We start from the raw sequence: 18,797 nt of genomic DNA on the forward strand, positions 1-18,797 counted from the left end.
CTGTCTTGTCAAAGAAATAAATAAAATCTTAAAAAAAAAAAAAATCCCTTCTTCTCCGGTGCCATCCCTCATTCGTTCCACGACTGTTTACTAAGCGATTGTGCTGATCCCATCTTCACTTCACTGAATGCTCTCCCACTTGCCCCACACATCCCCCACTCCGCTCTCTCGTACTCACGCTGTATAAGTTCTTTATTACAGAATTAATCTAATTTCTTAAAAGATCTTTTTTTTAAATTGTGGTAAAATATACATAGCCTATACTTTACGGCTTTAACCATTTTAAGTGTGCAATTCAGTGGAATTAAGTACATGCACAATATTGCATAACTATCACCACCATTTCCAGAATTTTTTCACCTTCCCCAACAGAAACTCTATACCCATTAAGCAATAACACCCCATTTCCCCCTAGCCCCAAGCCCCAGGTAACCTCTGTTCTGCTTTCTGTGTTTATGAAATTGCCTATTCTAGAAATCTCATGTAAGTGGAGTCGTACGGTATCTGTCCTTTGAATCTGGCTAATCTCACTTTGTATAATGTTTTCAAGGTTCCCCCCTGTCCTAGCATCTAACAGAATTTCATTTCTTCTGACAGCTGTGGGGGCAGTCCCCACTTTGTTTACCCACTCCTCTGTTGATGGACATTTGGGTTCTTTCCATCTTTTGGTTACTGTGAAGAATGCCACTAAGTTTGAGTCCCCATTTTCAGTTCTCTCTAGTATTAATCTAGAAGTGGATTTACTGGGCCATACGGTAATTCTGTTTTAAGATTTTATTTATTTGACAGAAATACATAGCGAGAGAGGGAACACAAGCAGAGGCATGGGAGAGGGAGAAGCAGCCTTCCCGCTGAGCAGGGAGCCTGATGTGGGGCTCGATCCTAGGACCCTGAGATCATGACCTGAGCCGAAGGCAGACACTTAATGCCTGAGCCACCCGGTGCCCACCAAATGGTAATTTTATGTTTAGCTTTTTGAGGAACCACCAAACTTTTCCTTAGTGGCTGCGCCATGTTACGTTTGCACCAGCTCTGAACAAGGGTTCCGTTTTTTTCACATCTTCACCAATATTTATTTTCCATTTCTTTGATCACAGCCATCCTGGTGGGTGTGAAGTTAACTTTTCTTTATGTGAATTGCTTTAACGTCTAATTTCAACTTTGCTCATTATCGTGATTCTCTACAACACAGAAGAAATTGAGAAATGACCCAGAAAATGAGATTTCTTCTTCCCTCTTCTTTGATCCTGTCTCTCATCACCCTAAAGTCCTGGAGTGCCAAAGACAGAACTCCCCTTTGAAGGTGGAAGGGGAAAGATATCAAGAGGGGCAGGGAAGGTGCACTCCCCCTTGCATTCCTGCTCTCCCACCAGACCATGAGCTTCTATTTTTTTTAAGATTTTATTTATTTATTAGAAAGAGAGAGGCAGAGAGAGAGAAAGAGAGAGAGCACACGAGTTGGGGTGAGGGGCAGAGTGAGAGGGAAAAAGCAGACACCCCACTGAGCAGGGAACCCTACATGGGGCTCAATCCCAGGACCTTAAGATCATGACCTGAGCTGAAGGCAGCCACTTAACCAAATGAGCCACCCAGTGGCCCCAGACTGTGAGCTTCCTGAATGCAGGACCCTGTCCCCTCCCATCTGTGGGACCCTGTATTCAGCCACATAGGTTTGGGCACAGAGACAGTGGAGAATGAATGAGTAAATGTGTGTGTGTTCTGTTGGCTACATCCCAAAAGCAAGTGGCAATTTGGGGATGGGCCGCTGCGTTTTCTCTTTCACGCTCTGACCCCTTGCATCAATACTTACTGAACAATGGAGGGGCAGAGAGGGTAGCCAAGGAGTAAATCACCTGGACTCATTTAGAGAACTTCCAGTGGGGAAAGTATCTATGACCGGCTCTCGAGAGCCGAACTTTGGGGTGGTGTCCACAGTCACCACCAAACTCCATCGTGTCCACTCTGGAAGCCAAGCAGCGTGTACACAGTAGCAGTCTGGCCTCGCCACGTGGCTGCTGCAGGTAAGAAGACTTCCCCTCATGAACCTCGGAGGAAATCATCACTTCATGCCCAGGGGGCAGCCTGGCCTTCCGGTGTGTCAAAACACTGGCAGGTCAGTTCTGTGTGATACATGCGGCGTAATACAGCATCCCTGGGAGGAGCCGACCCAGCTCCTGCTTTCATTGAGCATACAAACCAGAGGACACAGCGAGGGAAAGAGTACTTTAGGATGCACAGTGGGAAGGGCTAGGACAGAGGAATTCCCGGGGGCTGTGGGTGCCAAGAGGAGAGAGACCCAACTTAGCCTGGGGCAGTCAGGGAAGGCTCTCCGGAAGAGGTTACAGCAGCGACATAATAATCCCTGTGAGGTAGGCAGGGCAAAGCTTGTTATCTCCATTGTGCAAGGGAGGGCACTGAAACTGCGACAAGTCCCAGGGAAACCACACTGTCCTGCAGTTGGAGGTCAGACAGTCCCTGGACTTTTTCTCAAACCCATAGCTGGACATTGCCCAAAATGCACCCCTAGACCTCTCTGGTGAGACCAACTGGATCTACCATCTACTCCCAGGTTAATTACATTATTTACCCAACGAAGTCAATTCAACCCAACAGGCAGAGTATAGGCTCAGAGAGAACCCATCCCAAGCATGAGGAGGTGAACAGGGAGGCAAAGTCTTGCGGATTCATCCAGCTGCTTTCAGGTAGGTCCAGGGCCAGGGTGGGGGTTTGGTGTGGACAGCTGTCCTTGGTGGCTTCCTGGAATATATATTATAGGTCACTTATTATTTTTTTCTGCTGCATTTTTCTTCCATCATAGACTTTTTTTTTTAAGATTTCATTTATTTATTTGACAGAGAAAGAGAGAGAGAGAGATCACAAGTAGGCAGAGAGGCAGGCAGAGAGTGAGTGGGAAGCAGGCTCCCTGCCAAGCAGAGAGCCCAACACAGGGCTCCATCCCAGGACTCTGAGACCACGACCCGAGCCGAAGGCAGAGGCTTAACTCACTGAGCCACCCAGGCACCCCCATCAGAAACATTTCTAAGAGAAATTCCCCCATTCTTCAGAACGGGACACCACTTATAAAAGGACACTCAGTAACAAAACAATCTTGAAAAAGAATGAAATTGGAGAACTCCTACTTCCTGGTTTCAACACTTACTACAAAACTAGTAGAGTATAGTAGAATACTGAAATAAGGTTAAATGTATAGATTAATGGAATAGAATTCAGGATCCAGAAATAAACACTCACATTGACTTTCCAGAAGTGTGCCAAAACAATTCAATAGAGAAACCATGGTCTTTTCAACAAATGGTGCTGAGATGTCCACATGCAGAAGAATGAAGTTGGATCCCTACTTCACACCATATACAAAATGAATTAAAAATGGATCCTAGTTTTAGTGTAAGAGCTAAAACTCAGAACTTTTAGAAGAAAACCTAAGAACTTTTAGAAGAAGACGTAAATCTTCATGACCTTGGATTTATGTTCTAATAAATAATTATCTAATGTATTCTCAGAAATGACTTTAAAAGCACAAGTAACAAAAGAAAAAATAGATAAATAAGACTTCAACAAAACTTAAAACTTTGTGCTTCAAAGGACAAAAAAGTGAAAATACACGCACATCATGTGAGAAAATTTTGCAAATTATTTATCTGGCAAGGGACTCACACCTAGTAAGACTTACATCTATATAAAGAACTCTTACCATTCAACAGTAAAAAGACAACACAGTTTATACATGAACAATGGACTCTAGTAGACATTTTCCCAAAGAAGCTATATGAATAGCCAGTAAGCACATAGAAAGATGCTCCATCGTGGGGCACCAGACTGGCTCAGTCAGTACAGCACACAACTCTTGATCTCTTGGAGTTGCCAGTTCAAGCTCTATGTTGGGCATAGAGATTACTTTAAACTATGTATTTATTTCTGAAGATTTATTTATTTTATTTGAGTGAGAGAGAAGCTGAGTGTGGGTGACAGGGGGAAGCAGAGAGAGTCTCAAGGAGACTCCGCACTGAGTCTGGGGATGGGTGGGGGGGCTTGATCTCATGACCCTGAGATCATGACCCAAGCCAAAACTTTTGGTTTTGGATGCCCAGTGGACTGCACCACCCAGGAGCCCCCCCAAAAAAATCTTAAAAAAAATGAATAAAGAAAGAAAGATGCTCCAATTCATCAGCCATCAGGGAGATGCCAATCAAAACTGCAATGAGATACCACTTCATACCCACACCCACTAGGATGCCTAGAATTTAAAAAGGTCAATAATAACAAGTGTTGGTCAGGATGTAGGAAAGTTGGAACCCTCACGTACTGCATCTGGGAATGGAAAATGACCCAGCTCCCTTGGAAAAGAGTCTGGCAATTACCCGAGATTAAACATAGAGTTAGCGTATGACCCAGCAATTACTCTCCTCGATATATAGTCAAGAGAAATGAGAACATATAATGCAAAAATCTGTACATGAATGTTTATAGCAGTATTATTCCTGATACCCCAGAAGTAGAAACATGCAGATGTCTATTAACCGATGAATGAATATAAACATGTAGTATGTTGGCTCTAAAAGGAAATGATGGGTGTAGGCTACAATGTGGGTGAATCTTGACATTCTGCTGAGTGAAGAAGCCGGTGACCGAGGACTACATATCACATGATTCCATTTATGTGAAATGTCTGGAATGGGTAAACCTAAAAGGCAGAGAGTAGATTACTGATTGCCTAGGGCTGGAGGTTGCTTGGGAGGATGGAGGTGATGGCTATGGGGTAGTGAGGTTTCTATTTAGGATGATAAAAATGTTCTAATATTGGGTGATGGTCAAACAATTCTGTGACTGTATTTTTTTTTTTACTTTTTAAAATTTTATTAATTCTTTTTATTAGCATATAATGTGTTATTTGCCCTAGGGGTACAGGTCTGTGAATCGTTAGGCTTACACACTTCACAGCACTCACCATTTCACATACCCTCCCCAGTGTCAATTCTGTGACTATTAAATGCCACTGAATTGTACACTATTTGAGAGAGAAAGAGCATGAGAAGGGTGAGGGCAGGCAGAGGGAGAAGGAGACTCCCCGCTGAGCAGGGAGCCCAACACAGGGCTCCATCCCAGGAACCCCAACATCATGACCAGATGCTTAACCAACTGACCCACCCAGGTGCCCCTGAATTATACACTTTAAATGGGAGAATAGTATGGTATGTGAATTAAATTTCAATAAAGCTGTGAACAAAAAGAAAAGACACCAAGTGCTCCAAAAGGAGAATATCGTCCATTCATCCATATGTACCAGCCACCCCCCTCAATTCTGTCCTTAGATTCCATGCCCTTCTATTAGGGTTGGGACATCCCTTGTTCAGATGCTCACAGAGTTCGTAAGTTTCAGATGGGGACGGAGAGGGCGCTGGATCTCTTCTGGAAACTCTGCCCCCTTAAAATTTCAGCTTGTGGAATATTGGGGACTGAAGATTCTGAGGTGGAGATAGTGGACAATGGGGGGCGTGTTTGAGGGGGTCTGAAGGGGATTCCTCCAGATGGGTCATCCACCCCTGGGGCAGGAAGCCCTGGAGGAAAGGGGAATGCACAGGGAGTCCTCATGGGAGAGAGACAGGAAGAGAGAGGAACTCCCCAGGGAGAGGGAGGAACTTTGTTACAGTGCTGACTTCCCTGTGCCAAGTGAAAGCCTAGACCCTTTGGGAGGTGGGCGCTGTGCCTGGGGTGGGCATCCTACAGGAGCGGAGATCTTGTTTGCATTGTGGGGTGCTGGTGTAGCTGCGGGAAGGACTGGAGGCTAGGCAGGGGTGGGAGGAAAGGAGGGGGGAGTGGGGATTTGGGTTCGTGGCTGATGAGGGCATCTCCTCTGTGCCCCTGGTAAATGGTGAGAGACTTCTGAACACCCAGTGTACCCTCAGGGCCTTGTGCTGTGCCTATAGCTTGGGCATAGGTCCCTGAGACAGTTGTTAGTTGTGTAGGTAAATGAATGAGCAGCTTGGAGGCAAGATAATATGATGAGACGAGTAGGCTTGAGAGCCTCACAGTCCTGGGTCTGAATCCAGATCTCCTGCAGGCTAGCTGTGTTGTATTGGACAAGACATTGGGCTTCTCTGAGCTTTAGGGCTAAACCCACTGACCTCACAGGGGCTTGGGAGAATACCGCTTGCAAACGTGCCCAGCAAATAGAAGGTTCCTCCGTGTCTGTTGGCTGGCCTGCCATGATTTAGAGTGAAAACACAAGATCTCCACGACCCCACGGTCTCACGGAGGGGTAGGATTTAACCCCTAGAAACTTGCTAACAGTAAATTGGGGTCTGTGATGCACCCATAGAAATATGAGCCTCGGAGGAACTCAGAGGCTGGAGGGAGAGCTGGGGTGGCTGGAAGTTTGGAGAAGAGGTGGGAGGCTGAAGAAATGGGGGTGGGGGTTAGAGAGACAGAGAAGTGGGCTGCAGGTACAGAGGTGGGGGATCTGTGGGATTAGGATTGCGGGAGGCTGTCCAGGTTAAAAGAGCATGTTTGTGTAGGGGATGGTCATACAGCCTAATATGAGGTTGGACGGGAGAGGCAGGAGAGACACCAGGAAAGGCTTTAGAAAGGGATGTGTCCAGGGCAGAGGCAGCGGGGGATGGGGGTGCTTTGGTGAACTACATATGCCATTGGAGTTCTTGGGGTTCTCAAGACCGATGTTTCCAACTTCTGTTCCTTAACCCCAAGAAGAACTTGGAGTTTTCATCTATAACAACAGCAACCATGACATTCTTGGGCACTCTTTAAAATGCATGTCTGAAATGTATACTAAAGGCTCTGAGAAGTCCTGCAACACAGCCTATTCTTATTCCTATTCCTATTCCAACTCTGCTCTTTCCAAACACATTTGGTATCAGAATGTTTTTTTGCAGTGCCCCTCGTGGGACCAATATTAGGATCAAAGAGCACCCATTAGGCAATGCTGTGGTAGAAGAAAGTACGTGTGTTTTGGGATCCAATAGGCTATAGTTTAATTCCTGTTCTGTGACTCAGTTGGTGTCAGACCTTGGGCAAATCACGTTTCCTCCTTTTCCTCAGTGTCATTGTGAGAATTAGGAAGGATTTGTTGGTAAATTGGGTGTGGCCAGCTCTTCGGTTTCGATGCGTGCCCTTCAGACCCTGACCCAGCCCTGACTCTTCCCTTCAGTCAGGCTCTCTATTACAGGTTCCACGTGGGCTGCTGAAACAGTGCTTAGATAATGAGCTTGATGGAACTTTGACTGGATTTCTCCTGTGGGACCACAGCAACTGATGCCCGTCCCTTGGTACCCCCATTGGCTGTGGCACAATGGACAAGAGAATGTACATGGAGGCAAGGATCAAGGCTCCTGGGGCCCAGCCAAGTCCTGGCATGAGCGCCACCAGCAAGAGGACTGGTGCTGAGCCCACCATATCAGGAGTCAACCAGGTAGGGCCCTGCACCTCATGTTCTGACCCTGCTATTCCCAGCAGTCACCTTTCCCCTCCCCTGCCCAATCTTCCTCCCCAACTACTTTAATTAAGACTCAGTTACAAGTGATACAAAACCCAATTCAAACTGAATTAGGCAGAAATGAGAATATGTCAGTTTGGATAACTGACAAATCTATCAGAAGACTTCAGGTATGGCTGGATCAAGGTGCTAGATGAGTGTCCTTTGGTTCTGCCTTCCAACATGCCATTCCCTGGCAGACTCTCCCTGAAAGATGGCAAGGATTTCCCTGGCCACTCCAGACTTTAATCTTGTCATCTTACATCCTCTGGAATAGCGTCCCCAACAGGAAGAGAACCTCTTTGCAATAGTTAAAGAAAGTTTCTGGTACCACTGTCATTGGTCCACTGTCACATGCTTATCCCTGAATTAGTCACCATGGCAGAACACAGTGGCCTGGAGCTCTTGGTATAATGAAGTCAGAAGTGGTACTCAGTTGGCTCCACTGACCCCATGAGCTGCCCCCCCACACACAAAATTTGGCTTCTTTTACCAGGATAAATGCTGGATGAGTAAAATAAGAATTCCTACTTACTCTACTATGCAAATTCCATGGCGTCCAGCCCCTTTCTAACCCTTATTCCCCCGGCAGCTGCTCCCAACCTCTACCCATGACCCTCCCCAGCCCCCAGCCTGCACCCTGAGCTTTTATCACACTTCTGAACCTCTTTCCATCCATCCTTCTAAGTGCCAAGTGACACGAACTGAAGAGCACAAAGAAGGCCCTCCTTCCCATCTAGTTTCCCCAGAGCCAAAAATGTCCCCATAAAAAAAAGGTCAGCATTCTCATGAGTAAAGCATTGCCTTCTCCCTGTTGCTTTTGTTACAAATCATGGCTTCCCCTGGGGGCAGGGAGAGCACCTGAAGGTGTGTGTATGTTGGGGGTGGTCTTGGAAGGAGGTTGGGGAAGACATTCAGGGCTTCCTTTACCTCTACCCCTGATTTATTTTTTCAATGAGCAAAGTCATGGGTCTCAGTCCCATTACATAACCATCTGTATGACCTTGGGCAAGCCACTGCACCCCGTTGAGCCCCCACTGTCATATGTGTGTCATGGTGAGGACCAACTGGGTTCAATCCCTGGAGGCACGGGCACAGGTCCTGCCTCCTGCAGTAGGTGACCTTGGTGTTGGCTTCTGGCACAATCTTGCAGTAGAACAGTTATCGATTGATTGAGCCAGGCCTTCTGGAGTTTGCTGACTCAGGTGAGGCTCGCAGCTAGCCCTAAGTCACTGGCTTCACTAGGGACTGATAGACCAAGATGGGCATCAAAACCCAGTTCTAGGGACGCCTGGGTGGCTCAGTTGGTTGGACGACTGCCTTCAGCTCAGGTCATGATCCCGGAGTTCCAGGATTGAGTCCCGCATTGGGCTCCCAGCTCCATGGGGAGTCTGCTTCTCCCTCTGACCTTCTCCTCGCTCATGCTCTCTCTCACTGCCTCTCTCTCAAATAAATAAATAAAATCTTAAAAAAAAAAAAAACAAAACCAGTTCTAGAGCCTGAGCTCTGAAGCAGCGGAAATTGAGGATGGCTCTCTTGGATCTTCTCAGGGTGTTGATGTCCCCCGGGGAGTCCTTTGAGGCTGACCTCAGGGAGTCCCCTCTCCTGAGGTCCTACTCTGGACTTCAGCTTTGTGCTAGAGCCATTAGCGCTGAATGACAGCCTCTGGGCTGGGCCAGGTCTTAATATGCAGCCACTCTCTCCAGGGGCCCCCTGTCTCCTCCTCCTCACCTCTCTCCAGTCAGACACAGGATCTCCCTGCCCCTGAGGCCAGGACGATACCCAGGGAGAGGGAGGAACCCTCTAGAATGGGTACTTGTGGCCACCTTCGGGCCAGCGCCATGGACATCTCTGTTCCAGGTTGCAGTCCCGGATGCTGCAGGGATGGATGGTGGGAAGCAGCCCTCTTCAGCCTCAGGAGGGCCAGAAAAGGGACCTAGACACAGGGAATCCTCAGAGGAGGGTCCTCTGGAGCTCAGGACCCAGGAGCAGACATATCCGGCTGGACCAAGGTGAGCTGGGGACTTCTTAGAGAAGGTCCAGGAGAGAACCCTGTGAGCCACCTGGGGGACAAGGATAATGTAGGACTCCCAGCCTAAGATAGAAGCGCTCTTGCTTCTCTCTCATGCAGCGTAAATCATGCTACCTAATTACTCGTGGAACCTTTCATCTGCACTGCCTGACTAGACCACACGCTTCTTTGATGTGTCCTGCTCAGCCTCAAATCCCTCATGCTTGGGACTGGGACTGGCACATAGTAGATGCTCAGTAAATATGTATTCACTGAATCAATGGAAGAATGAACAAAAGAGAGGGAAAACACACATTTATATGCATTATTGTTACTGTTTTCTAAATACTGTACACTTTTTTTAAAAAGATTTTGTTTATTTGACAGAGATCACAAGTAGGCAGAGAGGCAGGCAGAGAGAGGAGAAAGCAGGCTCCCTGCAATGCAGAGAGCCCGATGTGGGGCTTGATCCCAGGACCCCGGGATCATGACCTGAGCCGAAGGCAGAGGCTTTAACCCACTGAGCCACCCAGACGCCCCTACAGTACACTTTTAAACGTGTCTACAGTGAGAGTAACCTTGTTTATTTATTTATTTATTTAAATTGAGTGATAGTAAAATTTATTGAGCAATAGTATGAAGTTTCGAAAAAGGAGAGGGCCCAAGAGCGTTGCCTTAATCTTTTTTTTATTTTATATTTTTATTTATTTATTTTTAAGATTTTATTTTTAAGTAATCTTTATGTCCAGCCTGGGGCTTGAACTCATAACCCCGAGATCAAGAGTCACATGCTCCACGAACTGAGCCACTAAGGTATCCCTAAATAATTAGGCAAAGTTTTATGCAGGTTTTTTTCTCTGTCACGTCATTTTAAATATGAAAAAACTGGAAATGCCAGGATGCCTTAAATGCCCACAATAGAGGGATGGTAAAGTCAAGTATGTTTATTTATAAAATGCAGAATTTTAGGGGTCCCTGGTGGGTTCAGTCAGTGGAGTGTGCAACTCTTGTTCTCAGGGCTGTGAGTTCGAGCCCCACGTTGGGTGTAGAGATAACTTAAAAAATAAATAACTAAAATAAAATATGGAATTTTATACTTTCCCTTAAAAAGCATGTTTATGAAAGCTTTTTTGGCAGGGAAAATTTAGGTTATAATTATTGAAAAAGGATTGCAAAACTATATATGAAATATGACTGTATTATGTAAAGTTGGGCAATTATTTGAAGATGATAATGACATAAATCCCCACGACAATCACATATACACACCCATAAGAAGAAGCCTGGGAGAAGTACTCCAGGACGTGAAAGTGGGATCTGAATGACATAGAGTCAAACCCTGAGCTGTCACCAGCAGCTTGATGACTATAGGCTCGAGTCTTCAGTCTCAACCTCTCCGTGCAACCTCTCTGATTTTGCTTTTTTTTTTTAAAGATTTATTTATTTATTTGAGAGAGAGAGAGATTGAAAGCAGTGGGAGGGGCAGAGGGAGAGAATCTCAGGCAGGCTCCCTGCTGAGCGTGGAGCCTGACCATGACCCTGAGATCATGACCTGAGCCCAAATCAAGAGTCAGATGCTAACTGACTGAGCCAGCCAGGCGCTCCAAGATTTACTTATTTTCTATTCTTTTTTAAAGATTTTATTTATTTATTTGACAGACAGAGATCTCAAGTAGGCAGAGAGGCAGGCAGAGAGAGAGAGGGGAAGCAGGCTCCCGGTTGAGCAGAGAACCCAATGTGGGGCTCGATCCCAGGACCCCGAGATCATGACCTGAGCTGAAGGCAGAGGCTTTAACCCACTGAGGCACCCAGGCGCTCCTCCAAGATTTATTTTTAAGTCATCTCTACACCCAGCATGGGGCTCGAACTCACAACCCTGAGCTCAAGAGTCACTTGCTCTACCAACCAAGCCAGCCAGGTGCTCCTGTTTTTTCTTTTTTTCTAAACAACAACAACAACAACATTAATAATAATAATAAAATCCGAACTCCCCTAAACATTGACATCAAAGTGTTTGGGATTTGGAGAATTCACGTCAGTCCTTCATTCATCCTCTCCAGCATTAAGGATGCACCTGTGGTGTACCTAGGTGTGCACAGGTGCTCTGGGATCCACATAGGAGCCTAAGAATATAAAACTGTGGCCCAATCCAGGAGCTGAGGTGTCGCTTTGCTGTTCTTCCCAGGAAGAAGCAGTCGACTCCGGCCCCCCAGGAAGGGCCCAGGGAGCTGCAAGCAGGCCGAGGTCAAGCCAAGCCAGGAAGTGAGCTGGGGGTGCTGCCTTCCAGGGTCCCTGCAGCACAGGAAGGAAAGGAGACCGAGGACCAGCGGGGGAGACAGCAGAACCCAGGGACGGCGAAGGGTCAGGCCCTTCAGAGCCACCAGGTAATGTCCATGGAGACGTGGGGAGGAAGGTACAGAATGACTGCCCCACAGGGAAGACGAAGGAGCTTCCCCCCGTGCCCCACATTTTGGTACACTTGTGTCTACTTCTCTCCATTCCCTGGAGATGTCAAGTGTCCCGTCTCTGTGGGTCACTGGGATATTCTGGATATTCTTAATTGCAAGACTGTGTAACCTGTTTTCAGAGTGGCCCCACGGTATGTCAACGGATGCTGGAGGTGGGGATGAGTGGAGGGGATCTGTTTACGAGAAAAATAGGGACATGCTGGATGTAACCACACTCAGTGGTTTTCTTTATGCTAGGATATCCTAGAAGCTGTTTCTTAGCCGCTGAGTGTTGTGGGACTTTGCAAGAGGTGGTTAGAGTTTGGTGCCTTTTTTAAGTTATTTGTCTACAAAATATCTTTTCATTTATTTTCATTTTAGGATTAATTCTTTTAAAGCTTCAGTGAGGTATCGGGAGTCTAGGTGGCTCAGTTAGCTAAGCATACAGCTTTTGGTTTCAGCTCAGGTCATGATCTCGGGGTCCTGGGATCGAGCCCTACATCGGGCTCCGTGCTCAGAGCAGAGTCTGTTTGTCCCTCTTCCTCTCCATCCCATGCATGCTCTCTGTCTCAAATAAATAAATACAATCTTTAAAAAAAGAGCTTCAGGGGTGTCTGGGTGGCTCAGTCCTTAAGCGTCTGCCTTCGGCTCAGGTTGTGATCCCAGGGTCCTGGGATGGAGCCCCACCTCAGGCTCCCCACTGCTTCTCTCTCTCCCCCTGCTTGTATTCTCTCTCTTGCTGTGTCTCACTCCCTCTGTGTCAAATAAATAAAATCTTAGAATAATTAAATAATAAATAAATGGCAAGCTTCAGTGATGTTTTGGATGCACATCGTCACCCTTGAAGCCGTCACCACCATCAAGAAAATAAACGTAGGGGTGCCTGGGTGGCTCAGTGGGTTAAAGCCTCTGCCTTCAGCTCAGGTCATGATCCTAGGGTCCTGGGATCGAGCCCCGCATCGGGCTCTCTCCTCGGCAGGGAGCCTGCTTCCTCCTCTCTCTCTGCCTGCCTCTCTGCCTACTTGTGATCTGTCAAATAAATAAATAAAATCTTTTAAAAAATGAAAAACATGGGGCGCCTGGGTGGCTCAGTGGGTTAAAGCCTCTGCCTTCAGCTCAGGTCATGATCCCAGGGTCCTGGGATCGAGCCCCACATCGGGCTCTCTGCTCAATGGCGAGCCTGCTTCCCCTTCTCTCTCTGCCTGCCTCTCTGCCTACTTGTGATTTCTCTCTCTGTCAAATAAATAAAGAAAATCTTTAAAAAAAAAAAAATGAAAAACACATTAAAAAAAATAAAATAAATAAACGTATCTGTCACCGCCCCCCCCACCAAGTTTCCTCATGCCCCTTGTCATCCCTCCTCCCACCCACCCCCATCCCCAGGCCACCTCTATTCCACACTTGTTGCTACAGATTTGTTTGTAGTTCCTGGAATTTTACACAAACGGAAGGGGACAGGGTACATTTCTTCTGCCTAACTGCTTTCCCTCAGCACAATTATTTTGAGATTCACACAAGCTCTTGAGGTCTCAAAACATCCTCCTTTTTGACACGGAGTGATAGTCCAGGCTGCTGCACACATACACCTCCGTGTCTTCATCCTTTCACCTACCCATGGCCATATGGTTCCTTCTCAATTTTTGATTCTGAAAAAAAACAAAACAAAACAAAAACCAACTTCTACAAATATTCGTGTCCGCAGGAGCAAAGGCTTTCATTGCTCTGGAGCAAATACCCCCCTCAGCGTAGAAGGGATCCTATGGTAGGTATATATGGCACTTACTGAGAAAATGCCAAAGTCTTCTCCAAAGCGGTTGTGCCATTTTCCAACCCCAGCAGAGGTATGAGAATTCCAGCTGAGCCACACCCTCCCTGACACTTGGTAGGGCCAGTCCTTAATTTTAAGTGTTCTAATAGGTGTCTAGTGGACTGTCAATGTGGCCTTAATTTTCCTTTTTTTAAGTTTTTCTTTTTTTTCTTCTTCTTCTTCTTCTTCTTCTTTTTTTTTGGACACAGAGCGCACAAGTGGGCAGAACAGCAGGCAGAGGGAGAGGGCTCCATCCCAGGACACTGGGATCGTGACCTGAGCCGAAGGCAGCTGCTTAGCCAACTGAGCCACCCAGGAGCCCCTAATTTTCCTGATGACAAATGATGTTGACCATTTTTTAAAAAAAATTTTTATATTTATTTGAGAGAGAAAGAATGAGAGGGAGGAGGGGCAGAGGGAGAGGGAAAGGCAGACTCCCCAGTAAGTGCAGGGAGCCCAAGAGGGGCTCGATCCCAGGACCCTGAGATCATGACTGGAACCAAAGTCAGACACCCAACTGAATGAGCCACCCAGGCCGCCCCAATGTTGAACATTTTTTATTGTGCTTATAGGTCATTTGCATATCTTTTTTGGAGAAATGTCTATTCAAATACTTTGCCCATTGTTTTAATTGGATTGGTTATTTTATGGTTAAGTTGTAGGAGTTCTTTATATATTCTGGATACTAGTCTCTTATGAGATATAGGATTTACACACATTTTTTTTCTACCACTTTATGGATCATCTTTTTACTTTCTGCCTTTTAAAAAAAAATCAAGTTCTTTGCTTTCTTATTATTGAGTTTGGAAGTCCTTAGATATTCTGAATACAAGTCCTTTATAAGATATGTGATTGGTGAATGCTCTCCCCCAGGCTGTGCCTTGTCTTTTCCATTCTCTTAACAGAGATTTTCAAAGAACAGAAGTTCTGAATTTTGATAAGGCCTAATTTATCAATCTTTTCTTTAGGGCTCGAGTTTCTGATGTTATTTCTTGCACATCTTTGCTTAACCCAAGATCACGTCAGATTTTCTCCTATGTTTTCTTCAAGAAGTTTTATAATTTTAGGCTTAATATTTTTTAAAAAGATTTTATTTATTTATTTGACAGAGAGAGAGAGAGAGAGAGCATGAGGAAGGGGAGTGGCAGGCAGAGGGAGAGGGAGAAGCATAGATCTCTCATAGATCAGAGGGAGCCCGATGTGGGGCTCGATCCCAGGACCTCGGGATCATGATCTGAGCCGAAGGCAGACCCTTAACCCACTGAGCCCAGGCGCCCTAATATTTAAATTTATGATCCATCTTGAGTTAATTTTTGTGCACGGCATGTTGGATCGTGGTTTGGTTTTTGGCCTGTGGCCATCCTACCATTCTAGCGCCATTTGTTGAAGACTCCCCTTTCCCTGCGCACCTTTGCTGCAAATCAGTTGAGCTCTGTGTAAGTCGATTTCTGGGTTCTTTGTTCCACTCATCTAATTATCTTTATTCCAATACCACCCTGTCCTGATCATAAGTCACTTTACAGTAAGTCTTGAAATCAGTTAACATACCCCCTTTTTAGGGAGCGTACAAGAAGGATTCTTGTACTTTGAACATTCCTTGGGAAATACCAAGGAGTTGGGGATTTAAAGGGAACCATCTCAGTTCCTCCAGGATCCCCTTCTGTGCCGCAGAGAAGCATAGACCATGACTTTGGGTAGGCTGTGACTCCTGTGGGCCTCAGTGTCCTCATCCCTGAAAATGAGGCTTTGCTACTTCTAGGGGTGCTGAGAGCACTCAGTGAGAGAACACTCGCAGTGTCTGGATCATAGTAAGCCTGGGATGACCGGCTTCCAGGCCAGCGTTGAGGGTCACCTGGGAGCCAGGCCTAGGCTCCTCATTTTGGTGTCTTGTCCTCGGCAGGGCCAGGAGTGTCAGCCCATCCCAGGTCACCAGGCAACTCATGGGGCAGACATAGCGCAGCCGGTGGAAACTTCTTGCACCTTGGACAGCTGTGGGTGGCCACGGGGAGACAAGCTCTCCAAGGAGTTGGACACCCCCCACATCAGGCCACAGGAGGACATTTCCCAGGAGGCAGTGCCCCTGATACCCTTGGCAAGTCCAGAGGAAAAGACGGCCAACTCCTTCCCACCATCCACGCCAGAACCTGACCCACCCAAAGGAAGGTAAGCCATCCTCTGATGCCCTCCCCTACCTGACCCCCTGACCCAACAAGATCACACTTCTGTTAAGTTACAGGTGAGGTGATTTTAGCTCCTGACCTGATGTGGGACCTTGGGCAAGCCATGCCCCTCTGGGCCTCAGTTTCCCCATCTGTAGGATACTTCTAACACCAGAATTCTTTGTTCTGCAAACCTGTACTTTAAGGGCCTTGTCCCAACATGGGGATGTGAGGGAATGAGGGGTCCCTCTGAGATTATGTGGCTGGAGAGATGAGGCTGGGGTAGTGGGTGTGAGTGTCCTGGGGGCTGAGGGAAGGTCAGTGCAGAGGATGAGCCTTGCACTGAGCCGCTCTGCCACCCCAGGGTCTCTTCCTTGTTTAGGGTCAAGGCTGTGGAGACCCAACAAGCACCAGGGCCTGTTCCTGCACTGGTAAGTAGAGCCGGAGTTGGGGTGGGGAGGGCACCTGCCGGGAATCAGGAGGAGGAGGGAGACAGAGGAGGGACTGGGCTGGTATCTGGAATCCAACTGGGGAAGGTGTGAGTGAGCCTGTGTGTCTGTGTGAGTGTGCACACGGATGTGCACACGGATGTGTGTTTGCATGTGTGCGTGCACACGTGTGTGCATCTTGGGCGGGGGACAAAGGATGCCCTTAGACTCTGGAGCTTGGAAACAGGAGCAGAACCTTGGGCTGGTAGCTGGTAGCTGATGGGGTTCGTCAGGGGAGGTTTGTTTTTTTTTTAAGGTTTTTATTTATTTATTTATTTGACAGACAGAGATCACAAGTAGGCAGAGAGGCAGGCCGAGAGAGGAAGGGAAGCAGGCTCCCTGCTGAGCAGAGAGCTCGATGCTGATGTGGGGCTTGGTTCCAGGACCAAGGTCAGGGACCTGGGATCAGACCCTGAACCGAAGGCAGAGGCTTTAACCCACTGAGCCACCTAGGTGCGCCTGGGGGTGATTTTAGTTGGACGAAAGGTAATATAGCATGTTTCTGCTGATGGACAAAATAGAGCTGGTGCTTTAGGGACAAAAGCTGCATCACATGTGGGACAAAGGGCTGGGCAGGGGTGTGCACGCTGGAGGTGGGCTGGGGATGACCCGTCCCTGTCATAGGAGGGACAGAAGCAGGAGATGGCTAGATTTGTCGGATGAATGAGTGGGTGTTTATTTTTTATTTTTTTTTTAAAGATTTTATTTATTTATTTGACAGAGAGAGATCACAAGTTGGCAGAGGCAGGCAGAGAGATAGAGAGAGGAGGAAGCAGGCTCCCCATTGAGCAGAAAGCCCGATGCGGGGCTTGATTCCAGAACCCTGGGATCATGACCTGAGCTGCAGGCAGAGGCTTTAACCCACCGAGCCACCCAGGCGCCCCAGTGAGTGGGCGTTTATTAAGTGCCTGCCATGTGTCGTCCCTGGGTAGTCATGATAAAGGAGGCAGACAAGGTCCTGCTCACATGAAGCTTACCTTCTGGTCAGGTCGGCAAACAACAGGTCATTGACAAGACCACTGAGGCTGTGCTGATCCCAGGGACAGAAATAAATGAAAGGTGGGGCAGGGAGTGACTTACTCAAGCCCCCCAGGCTCACAGTGCTGGAGCGGCGGGGGCTGGGTGGGGGGAGCCAAGGTCAAGTGCAGGGAGGAGCCTCGTGGGGTGCATAGGAGATTTGGAGGGCTTCGTCCAGGGGCCCAGAGAGAAAGAGCACTGAGAGGTTGCCCTGGAGGGTGAAGGGCAGGAGAAGCTCTGTAGGACAGTCTGGCTGGATTCCCTCTCCTGTGCTGTCCCCAGGAGGTGAGGGGCACTGGAGAGAGGAGGGATCTGGACCCTGTGCAGAAGCAGCCTCGGGAGCCCACAGTGGCTGTCGGGGCCCAGAACCTTGGGAGCCTTCGGCAGGGCTTCATGAAGTGCTTGCTGGAGGTGGAGGAGGAGGAGGTCACACATCGGAGGGCTGCCAAGGCCCGGGCCCTGCCAAACCGGAAGTCCCCCAGGACCCTGACCCCCGTGCCCTCCTCGGCCCCAAGCCTGCCTCTGACCCTGCCTCAGACTCCCGCCTCGGCCCCTGCGATGGCCCCATCCTGGGCCCGGTCGCCAGCCCCAGGGCCAGGCCCCATCCCCGCCCCTGTGGGATCCCCGGTCCCGGCCTCAGGGCTGGTCACAGCCCTGCCGGCCCCCACCCTGGACGCGGGCTGGAGAAGGGCAGAACTCTTGCACCCGAGTGGAGAGAGGAGCCTGAGCAGCACCAAGACACGGTAGGAGTCACCCCCAAAAAAGAGCGCCTGAGGTCAGAGCTGGTGTCCCAGGGTCCCTGGCATCTTTCTTCTAGACTCTCGTCCCTGTTCCGCACCTGTTCCCTCTCGTGTGCCCCCTCTTCATTTCTCACTTCTGCTCCCCACCCCCATCCCCATTTCTGCCAACTTTTCTCTTTCTAATCTAAGTCCCTCTAAGGGACACGGAGGCGTGTGCCTTCCCCTCATGTCCCCTCACTCCTGCCTCCTCCTCCCCAGGGTCACTCTGAGACTCTCCTGACCTCCCAGAGCCTCCCCCAAGGTCCTTCCCATGCCCTCCTCTGCCCCACCCTCCCCCCTTGCCCTCCCCTAGCTTCTGGGGGTGGCCCCGGGCAAGGGTGACTGGATGTGTGCCCTGTGTCTGGGGTCTGTCCTCCGTAGGCAGGAGCTGGAGGAGCGCGGCCTCCTCAAGTTGTACCAGAGCTGGGATGAAAGGTTCGAGGAGCATCTCACCCTGAGGCAAGAGGAAGGTGAGGGCCAGCCTGCACAGGGAAGCCCCTCCCGTGGCAGGAGTCTCAGTCCTGGGGGGATGGGGCGCTCCAGACCACACCGCTGACCTGATGCCCACCGCAGCCCTGTGTT

At 48.4% G+C, this 18,797-nt stretch overlaps 1 protein-coding gene across 7 annotated transcripts in view; it reads left to right on the plus strand.

Moving 5' to 3' along the window:
* The first annotated feature begins 2,409 nt into the window (after positions 1-2,409).
* SPATA21 (spermatogenesis associated 21) overlaps positions 2,410-18,797 on the plus strand; it is a 36,059-nt gene continuing 19,671 nt past the window's right edge. The window contains exons 1-9 of one of the 7 annotated variants that reach the window (XM_047728784.1): positions 2,410-2,463; positions 2,614-2,702; positions 7,202-7,444; positions 9,368-9,519; positions 11,704-11,902; positions 15,673-15,935; positions 16,314-16,362; positions 17,719-18,179; positions 18,597-18,685. In XM_047728784.1, coding sequence (XP_047584740.1) covers positions 7,325-7,444; positions 9,368-9,519; positions 11,704-11,902; positions 15,673-15,935; positions 16,314-16,362; positions 17,719-18,179; positions 18,597-18,685 — 1,333 coding nt within the window. In that variant the 5' untranslated portion in view covers positions 2,410-2,463; positions 2,614-2,702; positions 7,202-7,324. Of the gene's footprint in view, positions 2,703-5,330; positions 5,388-5,502; positions 5,713-7,183; positions 7,445-9,367; positions 9,520-11,703; positions 11,903-15,672; positions 15,936-16,313; positions 16,363-17,718; positions 18,180-18,596; positions 18,686-18,797 lie in introns of those variants that run through there. The other 6 variants (XM_047728781.1, XM_047728782.1, XM_047728788.1 and 3 more) reach the window with 6 other exon arrangements.

The sequence above is a fragment of the Lutra lutra genome, chromosome 4, assembly GCF_902655055.1.
Source record: "Lutra lutra chromosome 4, mLutLut1.2, whole genome shotgun sequence".
Lineage (NCBI taxonomy): Eukaryota > Metazoa > Chordata > Mammalia > Carnivora > Mustelidae > Lutra > Lutra lutra.